The 22,533-nt window shown below is 39.8% G+C and overlaps 1 protein-coding gene across 2 annotated transcripts in view; it reads right to left on the bottom strand.

Annotated features, from left to right (window-relative positions):
* SNCAIP (synuclein alpha interacting protein) overlaps positions 1 to 22,533 on the bottom strand; it is an 89,340-nt gene that overhangs the window by 6,072 nt on the left and 60,735 nt on the right. For both annotated transcript variants that reach the window (XM_056514346.1, XM_056514347.1), the window contains exons 7-10: positions 15,997 to 16,122; positions 10,518 to 10,687; positions 3,969 to 4,061; positions 499 to 1,567 (exon numbers count right to left, since the gene is read on the bottom strand). In XM_056514346.1, the coding sequence (XP_056370321.1) occupies positions 499 to 1,567; positions 3,969 to 4,061; positions 10,518 to 10,687; positions 15,997 to 16,122 (1,458 nt within the window). The remainder of the gene's footprint in view (positions 1 to 498; positions 1,568 to 3,968; positions 4,062 to 10,517; positions 10,688 to 15,996; positions 16,123 to 22,533) is intronic.

Here is a 22,533-nt window from a genome sequence, read left to right as displayed (position 1 = left end):
CTTGCTGCTGACACCTTCAATGTCTAGGATTGGCTGTAACTCCCACAGAAGCAGGATGGACCATTTCTGCCAATTTTCCCTTGTTATTTTTCTTATTCTGTTGGCCTCATCAGTCTTTCTAGGACAGGACAGAGCTAGACCTTCAGCTATTTAGTCCTCAGAAAACCCATGATTTCAAGACTGGCATTCTCATTGTGTATTTTGTCACTCACTGCAACACCAAACATCATTTCCACTTGAATCACATCTGTGGAAAGATTTCAACACAGAATATGTGAATCATATGCCCTAAGAGACTCTATACATAAGGAACAACTCCCACTCCTTGGAAAATTCTTCCAAAACAAAAAAGTGGATGGGCTTTCTCTAGGTCAAATATAATAAAATATTTGCGTGCATCATTTTGTAATAGAAAGGCAGAAGGAAGAAGCTGTCAAACTTAAGCACTACTTAATGAGACAAGAAAAAAAAGGCCCCTCCTTCTTTCAGTGTACTCACTGGCTTGTTTCTTCCTTTTGAGACAACTGCTGGATTTCCCTTGCTTTCTGTTGTCTTCCTTCCTAGTGAGGTAAAAGGCAGCGTTGAGGAGGATTTGATGAGGTTTGCTGTTTGACAGTTGTTGTTGTTATTTTGGTTGCCACTCAGTGTCTCCATTATGGACCGAAAGGCTCCGAAAGGCCTTTTCAGCTGATCCCCTGCATGCTCCCCAGAGCTGGCTGCAGCCCGCACGAGTCCTTTGCTCCGCTCTTTATCCTTCTCCTCATTTAGTTCTGACTCTGCTAGTTCCACCTGCGCCACAGGCTCCTCAAAAGTTACTCGAAGTTTCAAATTTTGAGAGGTTCTGCGCTTTGAAGATGGAGACTTGAGAGCACTCTTAGGGCTGGTGGCAACCTTCTGGGCAGTGGCACTGTCTGTGCTGGATGGAGAGTTGTCTCCACAAAACTGGCTCTGAGGTACTGTACCAGACTGATACGGGGCCTCATTATCCGGATCGCTGCTCTCCGAAGTAGGGGAAGGACTGTGGCCGTCCACAGACTTGGAGACCCTGATACCGAAGGGGAAGCGCCGCCCTGCTGTGGAAGTGTGCTTCTTAAGCATCATGTTCAAACTCTCTGTGCTCTCAACACTCTCCACTATAGGCTGAGGTCTTGGTTTGTCAGTTCTTTTCACAGGAGTGTTCTTGTGGTCCTCAGAATTAGCTGAATCTGTATCAGACTCACTGAGAGACCGCTGCATCAGTTGCCTCAGACGGGCTAACTTCAGCTCCCTTTTCTCTGGCAAAATCTTCTTCACGTTTTTGGAGGATGCATGAGCATCCTGAAATTCCAAAGTCAGCTTTTCCTGCATACAGACATTTTCAGAGATTTCCTTCCCCAACAACTGGCGCAAGATTTTATCTGAGTCTTCATCTTTTATCTTAGCTCGAGCACGACTAGATGTACTCGTTCCCAAGCTGCCAAGAATCTGAATCCCATCTTGGGTGTTCAATTTACTTTTTGGTGGAGACAATTCATCTGCTTCAGATGGCTTCCACTGGGGCTTGCCAGAAGTAGGAGATGATGGCAGGCTTAAAGAGAAAAAGAGGAAATGTCACAGCAGAATTAAGGCATATCTAAAATATGAAACTGGCATTTCCAATGCGTGGGTCTGTCTCACTTTATTGTTACTTATCCTTTTCATCACTACCCATATGGAATTCATTACTGTGATGCCACAGCAAAGATTACATTGAGAAGGCTGTAATACTGTTTCCAGTTCTATGTGGAGTTTGAGTATCTTCACTTTCACTCACAAAAGAAAGACCCTCCTTAAAATCAAAACTTAGAATGGCTATTCAAACACTAAATATGACTTTATGAGGAAAACTCTAGAGAAACTACTCCTGGTTGTGTGAGTTGACATGCAAAAAAACCTCACAAGGCCAAATGCCTACTAGCCAAGTCATATCATAATACAAAAGTAGCTTATTCTAAGTCCTGTGAATGTATCACCTCTCTGCATAGCAATGATTTAATAAATCTAAACTGCATCTGGTATTAATAATAACAACCATATAAGACCTCATAAAAAGTCAGTGCAATTTGCACTCAAAACCTTTTCAGACATGAAATACTGAAAAGCAACAGAAAGGTGACATGAATGTATTTTAATGCTAATAGGATAATAAATTAAATTCAGAACTCCAACTGTTTTACAGAAGGAAACAGCAATTTCAACAATGCCTGATTTGTGAAGAATGTAAATTGCAGAGACCTTTTCTTTTCCTGTGACATATGCTAGAGCTAATAACACTTCACGTTCTTACTTGAAACCACTTTTCCTCTAAGCAAGGACAAGGTGATAAAATTTAGGTTCTTGTAAGGCTGGCAAGCACCCTCTGCTCTGATGAGTCCATAGTTCTCACAGTGTAAAAAATTCACATACCTATACTAAACACCTCATTTTCAATTAATTTTATGCTTTTTTTTCCTGTGGCAAACCTAAACACTGAAGAACATGCATTTGTCTACAGTGCACATTCCTAACAAAAGGGATATGTTCTCTTAGATCTGCTACTGCCTCTCTGGATGACCAAAACATTCACAAGTGAGTTCCAACTAGAAGGAAAAGTAGCAGCCAACTATGAAATAAAATAAATAGACTGTAATTTTCAGACTTTCTCACTTAACTAGAATGATGTTGAAGCCTAACCTTTCACAGGAATAATGAATGATGAGGGATCTGCTTTCACCTGATCTCATCTGATACTGAAAGTAAAACAGTCCTGGTCCACACCAGAACTCGGATGAGAGATCACTTGGAAAGATCAGTCAGCAAAAATCAGAGAAACCAAATGAGCTGGAATACAGCTCATTGTTCCTGTTGAGCTGGCACACAGGGAAGACAAAGATTCCTAAAAAAGGCAAAAACCCCCTTTTCCAGTGTGGTTTTCTATTTTGGCAGGAGTTTGGAGTTTGCAGCCCTTTCCTAGACAAAATATGTTTATAAAAATGTATCTCCAATCCTAATGTCTTTGTTATCTACAACTGCAGCTGTTTGCACTTGTCTGAAACACCAATACAAGAAATTCAGGGCCATAGAGCACTTATACAGAAAAATGCTCAGGATTCTGTGAGAATTGACAACAAGCAGTCACTGACCCTACAAGCTCATACTCGATTACCCAAAGCTCTGATTGTCAATGGCTGCAGCTTGTATGCTGGCTTTACAGTTTCACATGTATGTAGCTCCCTAACAACTCTGAAACAGGGAGAAGCACTGTATATGGCTTCCAGAGAGAAAAACAGATTTAAAATAAGGATAAACTGAACTATATTTGCATGTGCATTACTTTACTTCTTTCAAAATCATCTTCAGCTTGCTATCAGAGTGGTCATGCTTGCTTCATCTGCTTCCTTGCAGATCTCTCAGTGTCAGATAGATCCAGTCCTCTGTCTTCCTCTTTAAGGTCTGAAACTTGTGTTTCTTTCTGTGACTTCTGACAGAATATGTAAACAATACATAAAGTTTCCAGAGTTTTGACTTTTTATACAAGCTACAGCAGGTGAAAGATTTAATGAGTGTAAGGAGCCTTATTAATATGAAAGTAGTTTTTTATGGTAACTTTTTATAACTTACTGCTAAAAGTAATGTATGATAGACCAAAAAATCACCAAACTTTACATCTTTCCTAGGGTTTCTAGGATCTTCTGCTGTTCATCGAATTCAAAATACACTACATTCCCATGTAAAATTTGCTTTCTCTCTATTGGGAAGCAAGGACTATTTAGTTTATACTCAGAAATTTCCAGTATTTGTCAGCATGATTCACTGTCAAATTCTAGAAGCTTGGCTTCGAGTCCACGAGGCACCTCCACATTTGCTTTACAGAACACATCTACTATTTAGCCAGATCCCAGCTTCTCCTGATAACTGATACATTATGAAAATGTGCAAATCAGGCTGCAGTACAGTTCCAGTCACCTTACCTTGGGGATGTGGGCAGTGACTTGCCCTCTGACCGCTGGGCTTCTAAAAGCTGCTGGAGCTGGTTCTGTAAAGTCACACGTTCCACAGTCTGCCTGCAGGAAAATGGAAGACTGTTAACCTCAAACTGTAAAACTGACTGCATAAGTAAGTTACAGGAAAACTGATGCTACCCTTTCAACTTTGTATTAAAGAAAGAAGTCCTCTTCACCTGTACTTCATATACTGAATAGAGAACTTATAAATAAGAACATAGCTTGTACTTCTGTCTGAATCTGTGCTGACATTTTGTGATCACTGCACAAGAACAACGGAGAAATACTTACTTGTCAGATTATTTGTAATACTTCATATAAGGACAAGTGTGTGATCATAAGTAACAGTGAATTGAAAATTAGTGACTCACAGACACAAAAATATGGTAAACTTAGGGTCATTTGTTTCTTACTTGTTTATGGAAAAGAATGGAAAGCATACATATTAAGCAGTCACTTCCTATGTTCAGTGGATGGCTCTCATGATCTGAGCAACAGCTCAGGCAACTGCTTCCTCCCTTTCTATTTGCTAATCAACTCAGAGAAAAGTTTCTGCCCACTGGAAAGATTGGTCCAAACTTCAGCTGCAGGATGGAGTTAGGTATTTGATGTCTGTATCACATCTGCTTCTGGCACAACTTTTCCAAAGGTCCTACCTGGGCTTTGCATCCACCTTATCCGTGTGCAACACCCACCCAAGCTTATCACTTCAGTGTGGTGTTGTGATCTAGACTGCTTTTCAAATAAATTTAGAGAGCAGCACTTAAAAAATTGCAACAGTACGTAAAATTGTTAGTAATATGAGAGTGATATTCACAGTACAAACTCCATTTTCAATTTATCACCTTTAATCAGATCTGTTGTCCTGCAGCATACCTATGAGAAGTAGGAACCAGGAAGGTCTCAGCTGAGCATTATAACCTGCAAATCCTCATGCAGTTTTACAAAAATGGTAGATCAAGACAAAAAGGTTGTCTTTTCCATGCTTCCATACAGTCCAGACATTCTATTCTTATATCAAAACACTCCTTTTTGTTGACCACCACAGAAAACATGTGTTTAGTGATCTGTAATTTCCAGTGCATCTAAACACTGCACAGACAGAATTATTTAAAAAATTCTAGAAACTTAGAGATTTAGAGGTTTTTATTCCCTGGTCCTGACCAAATGACCATGGGGAAATTACTTTTTAACTGTTTCCCCCAGGCTCTGCTTCTGTTTCTGTCTAAGCAATATGTTTTTAGTTCTTTTATCCTTGTTGGATATGCAGAACTAAGGCAGATCTCTACCAGTGAGCTGGACACATTCCTAGCTCACATGCCATCAGCAAAAGATTTAGCTGTGTTCCAAATGAAGTCCTTACAACTGGCAATGTCGAAGCCAGAAAGAATCCAGATCACTTTTCAGGCTACAGGTTGTACTTGCAAGGCTGGCAGAAAACAAATGCTTTTAATATATCAAAGTGAGTTTGAGAGGTGAAATATAAATAAAGGTGTGATCTCGACATACTGCCTTGCATTTTACAACACAGCCATGCTTTATGTAGATCCTTTCTTCCTTTTACTTTCTATCTTCCTTCCTCTGGCCTACATACTTCCTTAGAGTATTTTAAAATTACTCCTACCATCTGTCAACATTAGCTTATATTGCAGCTCCCCAGATACTCTCCTATAAGAGCCAGTGAAATTACTTTCAGGTTGTGATGCAATTCATCTGTTTTCTTTTCCTTTTTTCATTCCTTCAATTTTTTTTTTTTCTAAATAATGCAGCTAGCAGTTTTTTATGTCTTTAGCTTCAGTGGAGATCTTTGGCATGTCTTCTTGAGGTAATGTTCTCATTCCAGTTAAATAATTTATTGTGTTAAAAGACTTTAAGTTTACTCCATTTTCACAGTTTAACTAGTTAGTGCATAAGTCACAGACACACACACATCTTTCCAGCACTAAAGATAAATAAATGCACATATGTATTCCAAGATAACACTGGAAACAGCAAATCACAACTTCTTGGAATTGCAATACTGCAAAGTATTAAAGCCAGACTGATTCAGGAGACAAGATCACTGTAGCTTCAGGGGTAAGAGGGTATACTTGCTTTATTATAATTGATGGCCAAGTCCTGGGGATCTTATCTTAGCCAATGTGAATAACATGTAAGGATCCTTTGGTGTCTAGTTAGACATCTGGAGACCCCAAATACCTCCTATGAAATCAGGGGGCTCAGTAACTGAAGAGGCAATAGGCGGAGGTACTGGGCTCTGCAGGAGTATCTCTCATGGCATGTTTTCTTATTTCTCCTTCTTTTTCTTTTTTTAATAATATGAGAATGACTATGCTACAAAGTAGATCATAAAATGGCTTAACTAAGTAAAAAAGAGACTAATATTGCAAAGTTTATATTGGGTTTCTTACTATGTCTATATAACATGCTCTACCCCCCAAAAAACCCCACCCAGTGAAAAACCCCAGTAAGTTGCGCATACCGCTGGAGAGATTTTTTTATCAGTTATATTTACAGCTAATCCTAAAATATTCCATGAAAATCATGGATTTCTTTCACACAACACAAAAAACACCTACTACAGAGAATATTAGGTGATTTTCATCTTTTGATTCATGATTTGTTTTGATCTTTGCCTTGACAGAGATTTTGGCTTGATAGCATATCAAAAGAATTAGTAGGTGTCTCACTTGTTAATTGATTTGCCATACATAAATGTAGGACATTACAGTCTGGAAGTGCAGGTCCACTGTCAGGCAGCATTGCAAAATAAGTCTATGGAAGCACTCTCATGAATTCTGGGATGGTTTCTTCAGACTGGAAAGCCCAAATAATATAAATAAAGTTATACTGCATGTAGGAATTTTCTACACTGGCAACTACAGATTTTTTTGGGCAGGTGAAAGCAGTGAGAGAAGATAGCTAAGACCTGTGAAGACCTCAAGAAGTAATATGAAAGCAAATTATTTGGTATAGTCTCTATGGGAAAATTTTGTGACTGCCCTAAGTATTTTGTTTAGCTCAGAAAGTCATTCTGGATTGAAAAAACTTCTGTAATTGGCAAGAAATGCAAAGCTTGCATTTTGAAGCCAGTAACAGCAGATCTTTGAAGGTCACTTTCTACCTATGGAAAGAATTCATTGTTTTTTTCCCTTTTGAGGAAAACCCTCAGTTAATCCTCTTGTGAAGATTTGATGGAACATTTGTCATTTCCACTAATTTCCATTGTTCAAATACAAAGGCTTTTGCCCCTGAATGGGGACTTAGCTCTGAATATTCTTCTATGCTCCTCTGTATAAGTCAACTGAGCTGCTTTGGTTCAAAGAGCTGACAGATGTGAAAATTGGAAAAATGTGATGTTATAGTTTTAATTTTGTGCCTTTTGTTAGGGAATGGCTCCAAACAGTATGATGGCTTGGAATAACTTCTCTGTGTTGCTTGATGACTGGAAGAACTCATGAAAAGAGAATGGAAGATAATACATCCTTCATTGGGTTAAAATCATTGAAGATAAACGTCTTGATAAGTGCTCGTCTAAGAGAATTTCTGCACTGCTTTTCTTCTTGTAGAATATCAACCATTCCAGTCTTCCTGTGGTTGGGGGAATAGTGCTCCTTTATTTCATCAATAAGGCACTCAAAATAAAGAGGATTGCATGATCAGCTCATGCTTATGGAAGCTGAGGGAAAGCTGGGACTCATATAAGAGCCCTCAGTGTTGATACTGACTGTTCAGGTAATCCACCAGGACACAATCATACCTCTTCTTTCTCTAGAACAGTGCTCATTAACCCTGGGAGAAGTAGTTGGTGAAAATCCAGGAAAGCCAGCCCAACTGCCCAGGTTGCAGTTATTCCTACATAACAGCTACATTATGTACATTTGAAAGAATCAGACAGCAAATCTGACTTCCATCTGTTGCTGTCTAATGTCTTCAGGATCTTCAGACCTGCTTTCAGGATTTTCAGAGGTGCTGCAGTCAGTGAATTCTCCTGCTGTGATAAAGGAGAACAAGCTGCTCCACAGAGGTACTTTGTAGCATCCTTGGATTTTTCAGAAGGATGAGGACTGCAAAAATGGGCAAGAGTCTTTTTCCATCATCCCTTCTGGCTCCTGACCCTGTGAACATGGTCCATTGCATTTATCAAAACCACTTGTAGCCTGAGGCCTTCAGCCCAAATAGCCATGCAGAAGCTGCTCCTTCAAGCAGAAAATAGATTATTTCACTGCCTCAGTAAACTGCAACAGGGTTGCACAAGAGACATATCTTTGTAGGAGAGGGAGAAAAGGCTGCTGCTGCTATTACTGAAACTAATCTGAAGCCTGAAAAATAGGCTGCTGAAGGAAAGCAGATTTAACTCCAGCTGAAACAAGCAAAGAAACTCATCAGGAGCCAGATAAGAATAATTTCAATGACTTCCTGTGGATGCAGTCTGTGAGACAATGGGGATACTTGGAAAAATTTTAATAATGCTTTTGTCATGAAAGTCACAACTAGACTATTTCTGCAGGAGTAAGCAGCCTGCTGACTCACATAATAACTCATTTTTTCTGTATGAGAGGTAAAACTTTTATCAAGTACTGGATGAGAACAAAAGAGAACTGAAATATGGATATTCTGTGGCTGCCACCTCTACTTCCTGGTGTGTGTGTGGTTTTACATTTTTTTTCTGCTGAATTATGGGGAAAATATATTTCATTATATATTAATATGGGTCAGATGCTAATGTTGTCTTCTAGGGAAATGCCCTATGTTTATTTTTTTCCTTTGTGTCAGATGATTGTATTTTTCAGCAAGTGGACCAAGTACAACCAGGTACACTGTAATAACCAGGGAACATTGTCAGGCTGTAAAATTATGAAAATGGTAAATATTCTAATGACCCTCAGTTCAGTGTATGTATTTTTGACAGAATAAATGTAAAAGCATGAAGATATGGCAAAGACAAAATATAAAGGTAAAGACAGATCACTTCCCAGTATCTGTCATGGACAAAAAAGATTCAACATGAGGAACTTAATTCATTGTAAATTAGCATAAATATTTTAATACTGGTTCAGGTACTGGAAAACAAAGAAGGACAGACATTATCCTACCCTTTTCCAAGCTTAACTTCTCTCCCAGATTCATTGGCACACCTAGCTCCTCTTCACCATTCCCAGGCTTGATTCAAGACACCTCTCCTGCTCTCTTGTCATTGCAGCAGGTTACTTCCAGCCTTCTCAGTAAGCCAACACACAGCACAGGTCAGGGCTCATGCGTGGCAGTTCCTCTCTGTTGCTCCTTTTTTCCCCATCCTTTTCTGTTTCCAAGAGTGGGTCTTTGACAGGCTGCATCCCAATCAGGAAATCACTGTCTCTGGGCTTGTCCATGGGCTGCAGCCCTTTCGAGGGATGTATCTGTTCTACCATGGGAGAACATGGACCACTTGGGGGTGTGCCTTGTCCACCTTGGTGCACCTCCAGCTCCTCTGGCCTTGCTGTTCCCCATGATTGCCACTCTTCTGTTTTCTTTGCCTCTCTGGCACCTTCTGCTCTTTTTCAGATATGTTTTCACAGAGGTGCTACAAGAATGACCAACAGGGCTTAGCTGTGCCCTGCAGTGGGTCTATTGCAGAGTTTTATCTAGCAAAGGTAAACCCTCACTTGCGCTCACTGAGGCCACTCTGCAGCTCCCCAGCCAGCATAATATTTAATTTATACCAATACCAATATAACCAGTATACCAATATTTATACCAATACAACTAGGTACACGTTTATCACCATAAAATGACATGGTCTCCTAGAAACATGAGGTTATCAGAAGTCATTTGCATGGACTGTGATAGCTGACATCTTGATCACATATCTATGCTGGAACAATGTCAGGTCAGTGCTGATGGTTTCTAAGAGTCTTATGAGGATACTGACATGTTAAACCACAGTAACTGAATCTACAGTTAAAGCAAGCAATTAGAATAATTTGATTCAACATAATGAGCTCTTTACCGAATGTAAATAAAAACCTATATCAAAATATTAAAACCAGTTCATATGAAGATATATAGAATAGAAGATATTTATGAGTAGCCATGGTAGGTTTCGCTGACTTTCCAAGACCAAAAAAAAAAAAAAAAAAAAAAAAAAATCCTTCCAACTATTATTTCTATTATTCCTCCCAACATCAACATCCAGCACTGTAACCTGTATATAAAAGCATGCTTAAATGAACAGAAATGATGATCTGTAATGATGTGATTGCAAGATATGCAAAGGGAAAAGGGACTGGCTTTCTTCATACATACCCTTTTCATCTGTCACTCCCTTCATGAATGTTCACAGCAAACTGCCACAAAAATAACAGCTGAAAAATTGAGCTGCTAAAGTTGAAGGGACAAACACTTGACAGCAGGAAAGAGTGGAGAAATAAGGTAGAAATGTGATTTCAAAATGTCATATACAAGAAGAAGAAAATAAAAACTGCTAATAAACTGAAGATGAATTAGGGTCTCTTGCTAACAATGAAACACACTTACTCCTTCAGCTGCTTAGTCAGCTTGACAACTTGAGAGGCCAGTGACATACATGTCTCCACAACTACTAAGTAGCGGGAACACATGGTGTGCCCGTGTCGCTCAGCACTTTGTGAGGGTTTCTCTCCCACATGGTTTTGCATGGTGACATTTGCTCCATATTCAACCAATGTCTGTAAAAACATAAAAGGAAGCAGTGACATATGTAAGTTCAAATCTCTGCTGTGACTTCTGATCAGCACAGTTGGACAAAAAGCACTCCTGAATAAAATGCTTGAAAAATGTTAGTCTAAGCCACTAATTTTTAAAATTCAGTCTCTGAAAAATCTGCTTGCATTTTGAATTCAAACCACATACCAACAAAATCTGACTCAGGTGCAACAGTAACATAGAAGAGAAGCTGCAGTTCAGAAGAGTTATAAAGAGACTACATTTTATATATTATATATATATATATATTTCCTCTCCCCTTGAAATTCTACTAAATTAATTTGGTTTTTGTTCATTCATACAGCATCGAATGTAGAATTCATACAGTGAGTGGGACTACCAAATGGAGACAGAGGACTTTGTTTAGCCACCTATTGATTCTCCCCTGCACCACCGTAATAAATAAACTTTTGCAGAAGCACCTATCTATACATTACGGAACACTGTGGCAACTGTACATATGGCAAATCTAGAAAAGAAGACATAGGACATCTGTTCTAGATTACATCTGGGTTCAGAGCAGCATAAACACATTGATAGCCAGTTTATAGCAGGTGGTGATGAGCTGTAATGGCTTACCAGGTCTGCTCTTGGGATCTCCACACTGCAAGATATTGCAACACACCCCTAGAATCTCATTTTAGTAATGTCTTTGCTACAGTATTTGCTGACTCCTTTTGTTGTTTAGCTCTCCATTTTCTACCACAGCAGAATCCTTATGCTTAAAACACTCAATAGGGAAGTCTCAGTGTTCTGACTCCTTAACTAAGAAAGGCTTCGATATGAAAGATAGGGCAGACACTTTAGGTCAGATAGGCACAAATTTCTTATTGCAGATAAAGAACTATACAATGACTTTATCAATCTAGCTGGAAATTTGGGAGGGGTTAGGTCACTGTGGCTTTTTAATGCTGAGAAAAGTCTCATTGCTTTGTACTTGTTTGGTTAGTCACTATTTTCTTTTGAAGACATACTGAAATATGTGTCAGCTTTTAGTCTTCAAGAAAAATAATATCTTATACTCTGATGTATATGCCTCTGTTATTCACAGTGCCAGCAGAGAACCCCAGCTTGCTCCTGGAGAACCATCCAGGCTGTAAGCACGACATTTGAGTTATTCCTAGACTCGAATAAAGAGCATTCTATGTGCAAAAGTTCTGTCCAGCTGACCTCAAGACATTCAATAACTGAAGCAAGATTTGAGACCAAGCCCTCCCTCTTTATGATCTGTTTGTGACAATCAGAGTTAGGAGCTATTTGCATTACTAGAGTAGGTAAAACAGAACCTAAATATTCTGAGCAATGCTTTGATACACATTGATAGCAGCCCCTAGGAAAACTTGTGATCCTGTACAGCCAGAAACTACAGTGTCGTTAACTTTATGCATACACATGCAGAAGAGGAATTGCATGGCTGAGCTCTTGGTTGACTTATCCAAGCAGAGCTGGTAAACCACTGAGGGTTGGAGTGGCTTGGCTGACCACAAACAGCAGACACAGAGACCTCTACGTCTGCTGACAGAGAAGTGGAATGGGTGGTCTGTCTGATCTGCTAAGACCATACAGAAAGGAAAGTTATGTCCTGCACTGCATCTCATATCAATAGATTTGGCTTAATTTGTCAAGAAAGAAAACAACGGAGGGTTATGACCTTGCAGAAAGTAATCACATAGTTTGAAACATGATAGGAGAGTCATATGCTCATAAACACAGTGAGTAAACAGACGAGGGAATCACTGACAGCTTGTGATTCTTCATTTTTTATACTAAGGTGCATAGTTTCCCTGTTTCCTTTATCACTTCTTTCTTCTTACAAGATTATTCACTGTACAGTATTTTAAATTAGACTGTGAGCTTATTGAGCACAGAGCTTATTTTGTTTCACATCACAAAATATCAACTACATTTAAGACTGTGAGGTGTTAGTGAAGTGACATTACTGACATTGTGTATTTTTATCACTACTAGGTATTTTCATGACTTATTTCTCATGGCCTCACTTCAACAAAAAGCACTTGTTGAATTGCATGTTTACCTAAAATAATGTTTAGAATTTTAAGCCATTTATTAAGGTTTGTTCTTCCCAGGGAATGCAGGGCTAGTCTCTTTGTTTAGTTTTATCCATGAAAACAGCCTGCAGATGTCACCACTCTGTTCAAAACAATCTACACCCATTTCTCGTCCAAATGCACTGCACATCTTGATGAGGCACTGTTGAGATAGCAACCCTAAACACACACTCCATAGCAACCCTAAGCACGCCCTCTACCACAGCAGTGCCCCCCACTAACATAATCATAAACATTTCTTCTATCCTTTTTTTCCCAACTGATCAGAGCAATTGTCTAAAATACAATAATAAACCCACTAGATTCAGAATGGATGTGAAGGTTTGTTTCTTTTATTTTCGTATGAGTTTCCACAGGATCCATTCCTCACATCTTGAAGAAAAAAGACATGCCCCCTCAGTAAGAAAATGCAGAAATGGTCCTGTTCTCTTTGACTGTCTTCTTTTCAAGACTATTCATTCAGCTTAACCTGTTTTTCTTTTTTTTATTATGTGATACTCTTAAACTGGCTTTTACAGAGTTCTGTCTTCTTGGTGACCAAATATATAAAAATACTGTAATAGCAATAATAATAATAATAACAACAACAATAATAACTCTGCAGATGTAGATCCAACATAACAGTGTGCACAAACACACTCAGCTCTCTGAAGAGGTTAGCTAGTGAAAATTCACTCTCTGTATTTCTTTTAGGATTGGACTAATACAAATGTTCTGTATTTGCAGTGGCCTGAAGGGTGACATGGATTGGTCCATGTGTGGTAACAGGAATAACATGTTTACTGATACATATCTGAGTCCTTCGAGAATTACTGTTCCTTCTTAGACATGTTTTCCTCCCTAACTTGACTTAATCACTTTAATTTTTATTTCTTGCCTTTCTGCCAAGAAGCAATTTTTTCTTTTATCTGTTCTTCTGACTAGTTTGTTTATCAAATACCTCTCTGCAATTTCCTGGAATAATTTTATTATTATTTCTTCTCCAAACAGCTTTTGCTCAAAGTGCCGACAACACAAACACTGTAATGCACTCCTGTGACTAACGGATCTAGCAAATTTGATGGACAGAGGGTACATCTGCAATTAACACAAAGTTGCTTCACCTTCAAGGATTTACCAGAAGCACTGATCAACCAGGCAGGTGCCAGTGACTGGACGATGCCAAACTTGGCACCCATGTATGACTAGGGTTTGAAGAAGGATCCAGGGAAGAACAGGCCTGTCAGCCTGATCTCAGTGCCAGGCAAGTTCACAGAGCAGATCATCTTGACCATCCTCTAAGTGCAACAACTATTCTTGTACTTGCAACAAGTACAGGACAACTGGGGGATCTCACCCACACCATGGGTTTATGAAAGGCAGCTTCTCCTCAAACAACCTGATCTCATTCTAGGACAAAGTGAGTGACCTGCCTAGTGGATGAGGAAAAGGCTATGGAAGTAATTTTAGTAAAGCCTTTGAAACAGTTTCCCACAGTATTCTTCTGGAGAATCTGGCTGCCTATGGTGTGGATTTACTGCTCACTGAGTGAAAATCTGGCAGGATGGCAGAGCTCTGAGAGTGGTGGTGAGTGTATTTACAACCAGATCGTGGCTGGGCAGTAGTTGTGCTCCCCAGGGCTCAGGGCTGGGGCCAGTTCTGTTTAATGTAATCAACAACACAGACAAAGGGATCAAGTTCATCAAGCCAATTCACAGACATGCCAAGTTGGGCAGGAGTGTTGATCTGCTGGAGGGCAGGAAAGCTCTGCACAGGGACCTGCACAGGCTGGATCACTAGCCAACTAGAGGACATTCAGCTGCACTTGGACCACCCTAAGCAGCACAACAGGCTTGGAGCAGAGTTGCTGGAAAGCTGCAGGGCAGAAAAAGACCTAGAGGTGCTGGTTGACAGCAGCTGAACATGAGCCAGCTGTACCCAGGCGGCCAAGAAGGCCAAGGGCATCCTGGCCTGTGTCCACAATAGTGTGGCCAGCAGGACCAGGGCAGCGAGCATACCCTTTGCTTGGCACTGGTGAGGGCACACAAGTCCTGTGTTCAGCTACTGGCCCCTTACAACAATAAAGACATTGAGGGGCTGGAGCAAATCCAGTGAAGGGCAGCAGAGGTGGGGAAGGGTCTGGAGTAAAAGCCCTGGGAGGTTGGAGGAGGTGGGGCTGTTTAGCCTAGAGAAAAGGACACTGAGGGGGGGACATTGTTCTCTACAATTGCCTGATAAGAGGTTGGAGCCAGGTAGGGATTGGCCTCTTCTCCCAGGTAAAAAGTTAACAGGATGAGAGGAAGTGGCCTTAAGTTGTCCCAGATGAGATTCAGATGAGCTATTACGAAAAAGAAAATTCACAGAGAGGGTGGTTAAGCACTGGAACAGACTGACCACTGAAGTGTGGAGTCATCTGTCCATTTGGAAGTGGACAAAAAAACCAGTGTGGAAGTGACATTTGGAGATATGCTTTAATGGTTAACATGGTGGTGGTGCTGGTTTGGCCAGATGTGATGATCTCTGATGTCCTTTCCAACCTCAATGATTTTATGGCTCTACGGCCAGCCATCCAGTTCAACTCCATTACTTTTCTGGTATGTCTGCATTGAACACAGGTACTGGACAGAGGTATCCAAACTGGTTTATTCTGGCTCACATAAGTTCTGTAGATGTGTAAGCCTTCTCAGCTGGACAAATTACCGTTTTTAGCACCTCTATAAACAGAACTATATTGTCTTCAGTGGCCAAGATGACTCACTGAAAATTAGTTAGAAATCAGCATCACTCCGAAAAGGGTAGTTTACTCAAGGTGTAAATTGTTCAACAAAGCTATCTTTTATACTTCCCCTAAGTTGGAGAGCTACAGCTACTCAATGGAAAAAGAAACAGAAGGAAAATAACAGAATAATAAGAAAAGTATTCATATCTGCACTGGCTGCCCTTTTGTAACACAAAAACATATACACTAGCTGCTTATAAATAAACAATACAATCATGCTTTCATCTTGTCATACAAGCTAGTTTAGGCTTACAACAGCATACTCGAGTATATAATCAAAAACCCAGAGCTTTTCAGTATTTCTTTCTGACTCCCACTGGTTTAAAGTTCTTCCTTCAGATATATTGTAATGTATCAATAACTATAACCACTTAGATTTCCCATAATAATTTTTTTGTCATTCAAGCTTGAAGTTTAGAGGTATCTGCTATAGCTATCACTCTACCTGTATGCATCCTAGATAGCCATGTTGAGCAGCTATGTGAACAGCAGTATTTCCATCCTGGTCAACTTCATCCAGTGAAATCCCTTGTTCTTGCATAAACTGAAGAAGCCACAAAAGGATTTTCTCCTAAAGGCAAAAAAAATTACAAAATATAAGAAATAATGAAAAACTAAATATACTAGAGGAATATTGGTGCTGTCATCTATCACTAATTCTATCCAATAATTTCTTAGTTTCAGTCTTAGCTTTGTAGGCTTAGTGCATCATGGGACTCTGATTTGTCTTTTTGGTGGTTTTGGGCTTCTTTTTCCATCAAAGGAAAAAAGCTGAAATATTTTATTTCATAAAAAGACATAACAGGAAAAATATGAGTACTGTAACACATTCTGAGAAATTGTACATAAAGACTGTGGATGCCTCTGTGTTAGTGATGAAACCTGAGGGAGAATAACCCACATATCAATCTGAAAATCAGGTTGCAAAATTTGGACAGACTTCACAAGCTCCTCTGGAAAATTAAAACGTGATTATGCTCAGATCACAGAGCTAAGCAGATTAGATTCTTCAAATCTATAATCATTCCTCATCTCTCTGTGGTTGTGCTAAAGAAGAAGCAACACAACTAAAACCAGAAAATAAAGCTACCCTAAGAACTGAATTTGTTGACTCATGGACCATTTTTATGTCCTGCATGTTGGGCACAAGGGGGAGACTTGGACTGCAAACACTTGTCGCTAAAAGTCTGGAAGCCAAAACTGAAGTAGAAACTTTTTGGTGTGTGTGAGTGTATATTTTGCTGGTTGTCCATAAAAAGTCACCTGAGAGGAGGAGCACAAAGCACAGAGACACAGACAGCCTGTTTCCTCTATGAGAACTTCCTCTGTGAGCTGCAGGAACCAATTGGAAAGCTGATTTAATAATTGACAGCCTAGGTAACCAATTAAAAGAAGTTATTTCGCTTTCATGAATCACATTGGTAAAGTTAATCTGGTCGTTTTCACTCCTGTCGGGAAAGCAGGTAACAGCTGGCCCAGCCCCGGCCTGGCTGGGCAGGGGTGGGGGAGCCAGCGAGGCCTCCCCTGTCTTTCAGCTAAGGGCCTTGATGGCCAGGGGAAAGGGAAACCTTTGATAAGATCTTAGTTTCCTCAGCGGGGCCACAGCTCAGCCGGGGCCTTCTGCCTCCGTTTTGGAAGCAGCCAGGGGAGGAGAAGCCCCCCAGCTGTCCACGCAGCTTGGGAGAAATGCAGCTGGAACAGAGCTCAGCCGAGTCTCCCCTACACAGCCTGAGTGACCTGAAAAATCCTGGCATGGCTCCGTTCACCTTCTGCGTGCAATTTTAACCCTTCTGGTGCTCAGATAAGACTGCAGATCTCCTGAGCTCCCCTGAATGAGAGGAATAAAGCAGGGAGTATACTGAAGTCAGTGAAGTGGGAGCTGAATTTCCAGGTGGGAAGAGATTGAAGAGATGCCATGGATAAGCTGGCTGAAAAACCTTTTTTTGTGGGCTATGGGGGGACTGGACTACAGTGAAATTCCTTTAAATTGTGGAAAACTCCATTGGGGGGGTTGAAGTGCTTGAGGAAAAAGATCTTTTGCCCCAAGGGAATGGGGCTCTCTCTTCTGGAAACTGGAAAGATGGACAGAGACATTTTATGGAAAAAGAGATGAAGAGAATTTCTGTCTTTGAACAGCTTGCCCTTAAAAGAAATACCCCATGTGTGTGGCATAACCCATAACACAGCTCTGGAGGGACTGTGAGACGGGAGGAAGTTCCACGACTTGCAAATTTTCCTCAGGCAGATTCAAATTGTGAAAGTGACGACATCCCCTATGCCTAAACTAAAAAAAGGAACATTTTCTTTTCTCTCTAGAGTGAACTGAAATGATTATTTAAGTGGAAAACTGAAGTGTTCTCTGTATGTTGTGGTTAAGAAATAGGGAAGTTGGGGGCAGGGGGAGGAGGGAATGATCTGGAAATCTTACTCCGAATTTCTTATTTTTTCTGTGTTATTAATAAATTTTGTCTATATACCCTGCCTTGTCTTTGCTCCTAAATCCTATCACTAAAAGAAATTTAATATATTAGAATTGGCAAACCCAAATCAAACCAAGACATGTATGTAGATGAAATACACATTTATTTGGGTATTCTTTTCTAACACTGGAGAGTTATATATGTGCACTAAGCTTTTTCGATTTCTTATTTTCTCCAGGGAGTTTATTTGGAAAAAATTTTTATCTCTCCAGGAACTTTCCATGTCACTCCAGATTAAATTTAATTTTGCCATAATGAATATGTTACTGAAAATCTAGAATAAATCTACAGATTACATAGAAAAGTGGGATCCATTAAAGCTGACTACAGCTGCTTTCCCAGTTTTTCTGCCTGAAAAGGCAAAAAGATTAAATTACTTCCTAGCATAAAACTTTTTTATTTAAACATGTATTTTTTAATATCTTGCATTGATATCTATCATGTTATACTGACTCAGAGCTTCAGCTCAAAGGAACTTTGTAGCTTCTAATGCTGCTGAGGCAAATGCTGATCCACAGACTTAACCTCCAGCACCTCAATAGCTTCTGTGACACAGAAGTACATAATCACCCAAAATTATAAATGTGGAAAACTAAAGGAGACCTAAATATAACAGGACTGAAAACGCATATAGGACTCTGAGCAGTAATTAAGTAGAAAAAAGAACAATAAAAATAAAGAAAGAAAATTCTAAAAAGGCTGGAAACCTGCATTTTTTGTGCAGAAGTACCACAGAAATTTTGATCTCAATGAAAAGGAGAGGAATTGTCAGACCCTTCTATGGCTACTCCAGGATTATTCTTCCCATTGAAGCATCTGGGTCTCTGCTTACTACTTCAGACGGCTACTCTGTCTGATACTTATCTTCTTCCTATCTTCACTTCAGCAGCAATTTTGTTCTTATTACAGGTTGAAGGCATAGGTATTTTGAGTTCTCCTTGGCTGAATGCCCAACACAGCTGACAGCCAGAGATGTCTACAGATCACATATCCCTTTAAAAATACTTTAGAGCAATTTCTCAATATGCCAGTGGTGTTGGCCAGCAAGGAAGAAGGATTATACTGCTCCCCTTGAACTGCCCCTTATGTTTTAATAAGGAAAAGGAAAATATTTTAGGAAAACTTATCTGCAGAATTGGAAGACAACTGTAGCTTCGAAATGATGTATTTCTTTGGAACATTTTATGGATCACAATATTAAGGATGTTCTGCAGTTTTATGATCACAATAGGCATGGAGCAAATGATGCTTTCTAGTCATTTATCTTATCAACAAGGAAATCAAGTGGCTGGGTGGCTCTATTGAATCATCTGCACTTAGGACTACCTGTGCACTAAGTGACCACAGGCACAAGGTCATAGTACTACTCAAGCAGTTTGTGTTCCGACAAATTTATCCTTGACCAAAAAACCCCAAGAAAACAAATGTGTTTTCCACTTAAAACTAGGGAGAACAAAGCCATCATATACCAAAACATGCCACATTTCACTTTATTAACACTCATATTATGTATTTGCAAGAAAAATGTTTTTGGGAATAGATTTATAGTCTTCAATTCATTCAGACAAAATGAAAGATAGTAAGAAAATTCATCAGATCAAGACAATGAAAAACAACTACTTTTTTGTTAAGTAATAGGAACTGACAAATACTGATAAATTATTCAGTATATCTGTTACTTTTAAGACCTACAATCCTTTTGCTTTAGCAGTTATTAACACCCCTTTGTCATATTTTAGACCTACCGTAATTCAAATCTCTCTATAAAAAGATTTCAGGAAAACTTGGGACAGTCTGCTGACTTTGGTTCCATCAGATGACTTTTGGAAAAGAAAGTACAACTAACATAGACCATTTAAATCATTACATGGCCTACAAAAGGAAGGGTTAGCATGCTGAGGAGTACTGACTTTACAGCCAATCCTAGTCCCATCACTTGATATTAATTAAATCAGCTGGTCTTCCCAGTATCCCTTCACAGCAGAGGAACAGGAGTGAGTGAAAACAACATACTGCCTTTGCAAAAATGGCAATAGACAGGAAGGCAAATATCCTGAGGTGTAAAAAAACAGATGTTTTGTTTGGTGTCTGCATATCTGAATGTCATACACTCCTTCCCACTGTGCTCTCCAGAACTGTACCACCATCAAGGCATGCTCAGGATCCCTTCTCTATCCTCAGCCATACTTCAGTCTGGTTGTCCAAATTCTCCCTAGACTCTCTGGAATTCAAAAACCACAAACCCTTGGCATTCCCCACTCTCTGCCTCTCACCTGTGCAGTCCATATTACCACAACATCCCTGATGGAAAGACTTTCCAGCCCCATGAAGCTCTAAGTCAGGCCTAGGACGATGAGCACCTCCGACTGCACCACCACATTCCTGTGACATGGTGACTGGGCTGGGCACAGCTGGGCATGCCCTCATGACTTATTGCACAGCGTGAAAAGGCCAGCCAACCACCATGGTTTCTCTTGCATAACCTCATGCTTAAAGAAACCCTTGCTAGGAGCTGTGATGACCAGGCTACAGGCTGACTTTGAGCTTTTCTTCTCTTCATCAGATTAAGTTATGCGGTCCCCTCTCCTATTGGAAAAATAAAATGTTGCTGACATGTCCTTGGAGGCAGGCCATGATCGTAGTTTGAGGACCTTTAACATAGGAACTTCGGTACGAACTCCCTTCTGTTGCCCATTCTAAATTGTAATTCTTGAAGAAAAATATGGCATGCATGTCTAATGCCTGGGGAAACAATGGATGGACTAACTGTCTTAGAAAAGGATTCAATAACAGGTCTTTCTTGTAAAAATATTACTCTTGTAGTTCTGCCAAGACGAGTGTTTACATGGATTATCTCTCATGTAAGTAATGGTAAAATAAATTAAAGCTTCCAGAACAGTGCCAAGTAAGCATTTAAATTTCTTAAAGTTTCTTTTTTTTCTTAACACAGTTGGGTAAGATAGTCTGGCATCCATTCAGCCTCAATATTTCTTCATGTTTGAAGGTTGTTTATGGATTATTAAAAAAAAGATAATTGGTATTACATATGAACTTTCTTTGGCATTCAGATAACTCAGCAATTTATATATCACCTTTTCAAATTTCATGGGTGGCTGATTGTAGCTGGTGTTTCTTAAGTGGCAGAGCTTCCGTTCTGCTTTGAAAAGAATTTAGATAAAGTGTGCCAGATCTGTTTCTGGCAGTAGACAGCATAGCTCACTGAAAAAACTCCAAAACTTCACTGGCTTTAGTTTGTATAAATATCTTTAGAGATGAGGACAAAATTAGGTTAATCAAGTGAAGATATGAATTCAAGTTCACATGCAACTTTCTCTTCCAAACTTTTTCTTCCCAGTAGCAAGCACTTTTTTCTCTAATCCTGTTCTGATCTGGCTCACATATTCTGTATCCTCAGTGCTGGGTTTACAGCAAACTTGCTAACACCAGCAATCTGTAGATCCAGCAGGGTCCTACCTCACGCCAGTAATGTCTACATAAAAAAGGAAAGTGTAGGAAAAGAAGGTCTTTGCACAGCATGAAAACAAGGGCATCTGTATGCCTATGGAAACAGCAGGAGAAAAGGGAGACTCCCAGCTCCATAGCCTTCCAAACCTGCCTCCTCTCCTTCCCTATCCCTACAAGTAAATTCATGCTTGGACAGAATCAGTCAGCAGCAGAAATATGCCACAATAATTGTATGGCATTTAACGAGACAACCACACCAGCAAAGAGTTATTTTCTTAGTGGTTATATTTTCTTAAGAAGAGTAAAAACCATTAGCACAAAATCAGTGGGGTGTCCCTGCCAATGTCTGGGGGATTGGAACTAGATTATATTTAAGGTCCCTTCCAACCCCAACCAGTCTATGATTCTGTGATTCCATGATTTATCTTTGCCTCTTGAAGAAACTGTGGGATAAAATGGTCCATCTGCCAAAGAGATTAGAGAACAATAACTGATCACAATTCCTTTCACAGTAGATCCTGGATAAGGTCCCTTGAAGAGGGGTTACTGCAAGGTCTACTTAGGAAAAAACGGACATTGTGGGAAGAGAATGTAGTGTAATTAAGTGGCATATATGTTCCTCTAGATTCAGTACTTCAGTGGTGTCTCACTGTTATACCAATAGACACGTTAGGTATGAAACAGGATTGATTTACAATTAGCTAGAGCATGACATTAATAACACCAAGCTTATGGGATCAAACCCCATATGGGCCATTTAATTAAGAGCTGGACTAAATGATCCTTGCGGTCCTTTCCAAACCAGAATATTCTGTGAATCTACAACTTATTTTTGTATGTAGGTTTCAGTGAAAGTGGCTAAAGCTAGACAGATGATGTTCAAGTTCCACCATACTTCACTGCCAATACAATGAATTCTTAAATTGCAAAATTCTGTTGCTCTTCTGATGTGTCCTGTGAGTCATCTAGATGACAGCTGATCTCTGTAGACATTCTTGGGATATACTGGCTGGTCTAATATGCTAATATGGTGAATA

This window comes from Oenanthe melanoleuca, chromosome Z, assembly GCF_029582105.1.
Source record: "Oenanthe melanoleuca isolate GR-GAL-2019-014 chromosome Z, OMel1.0, whole genome shotgun sequence".
Taxonomy (NCBI): Eukaryota; Metazoa; Chordata; class Aves; order Passeriformes; family Muscicapidae; genus Oenanthe; species Oenanthe melanoleuca.
This window is presented reverse-complemented; position numbering and strand designations above follow the sequence as displayed.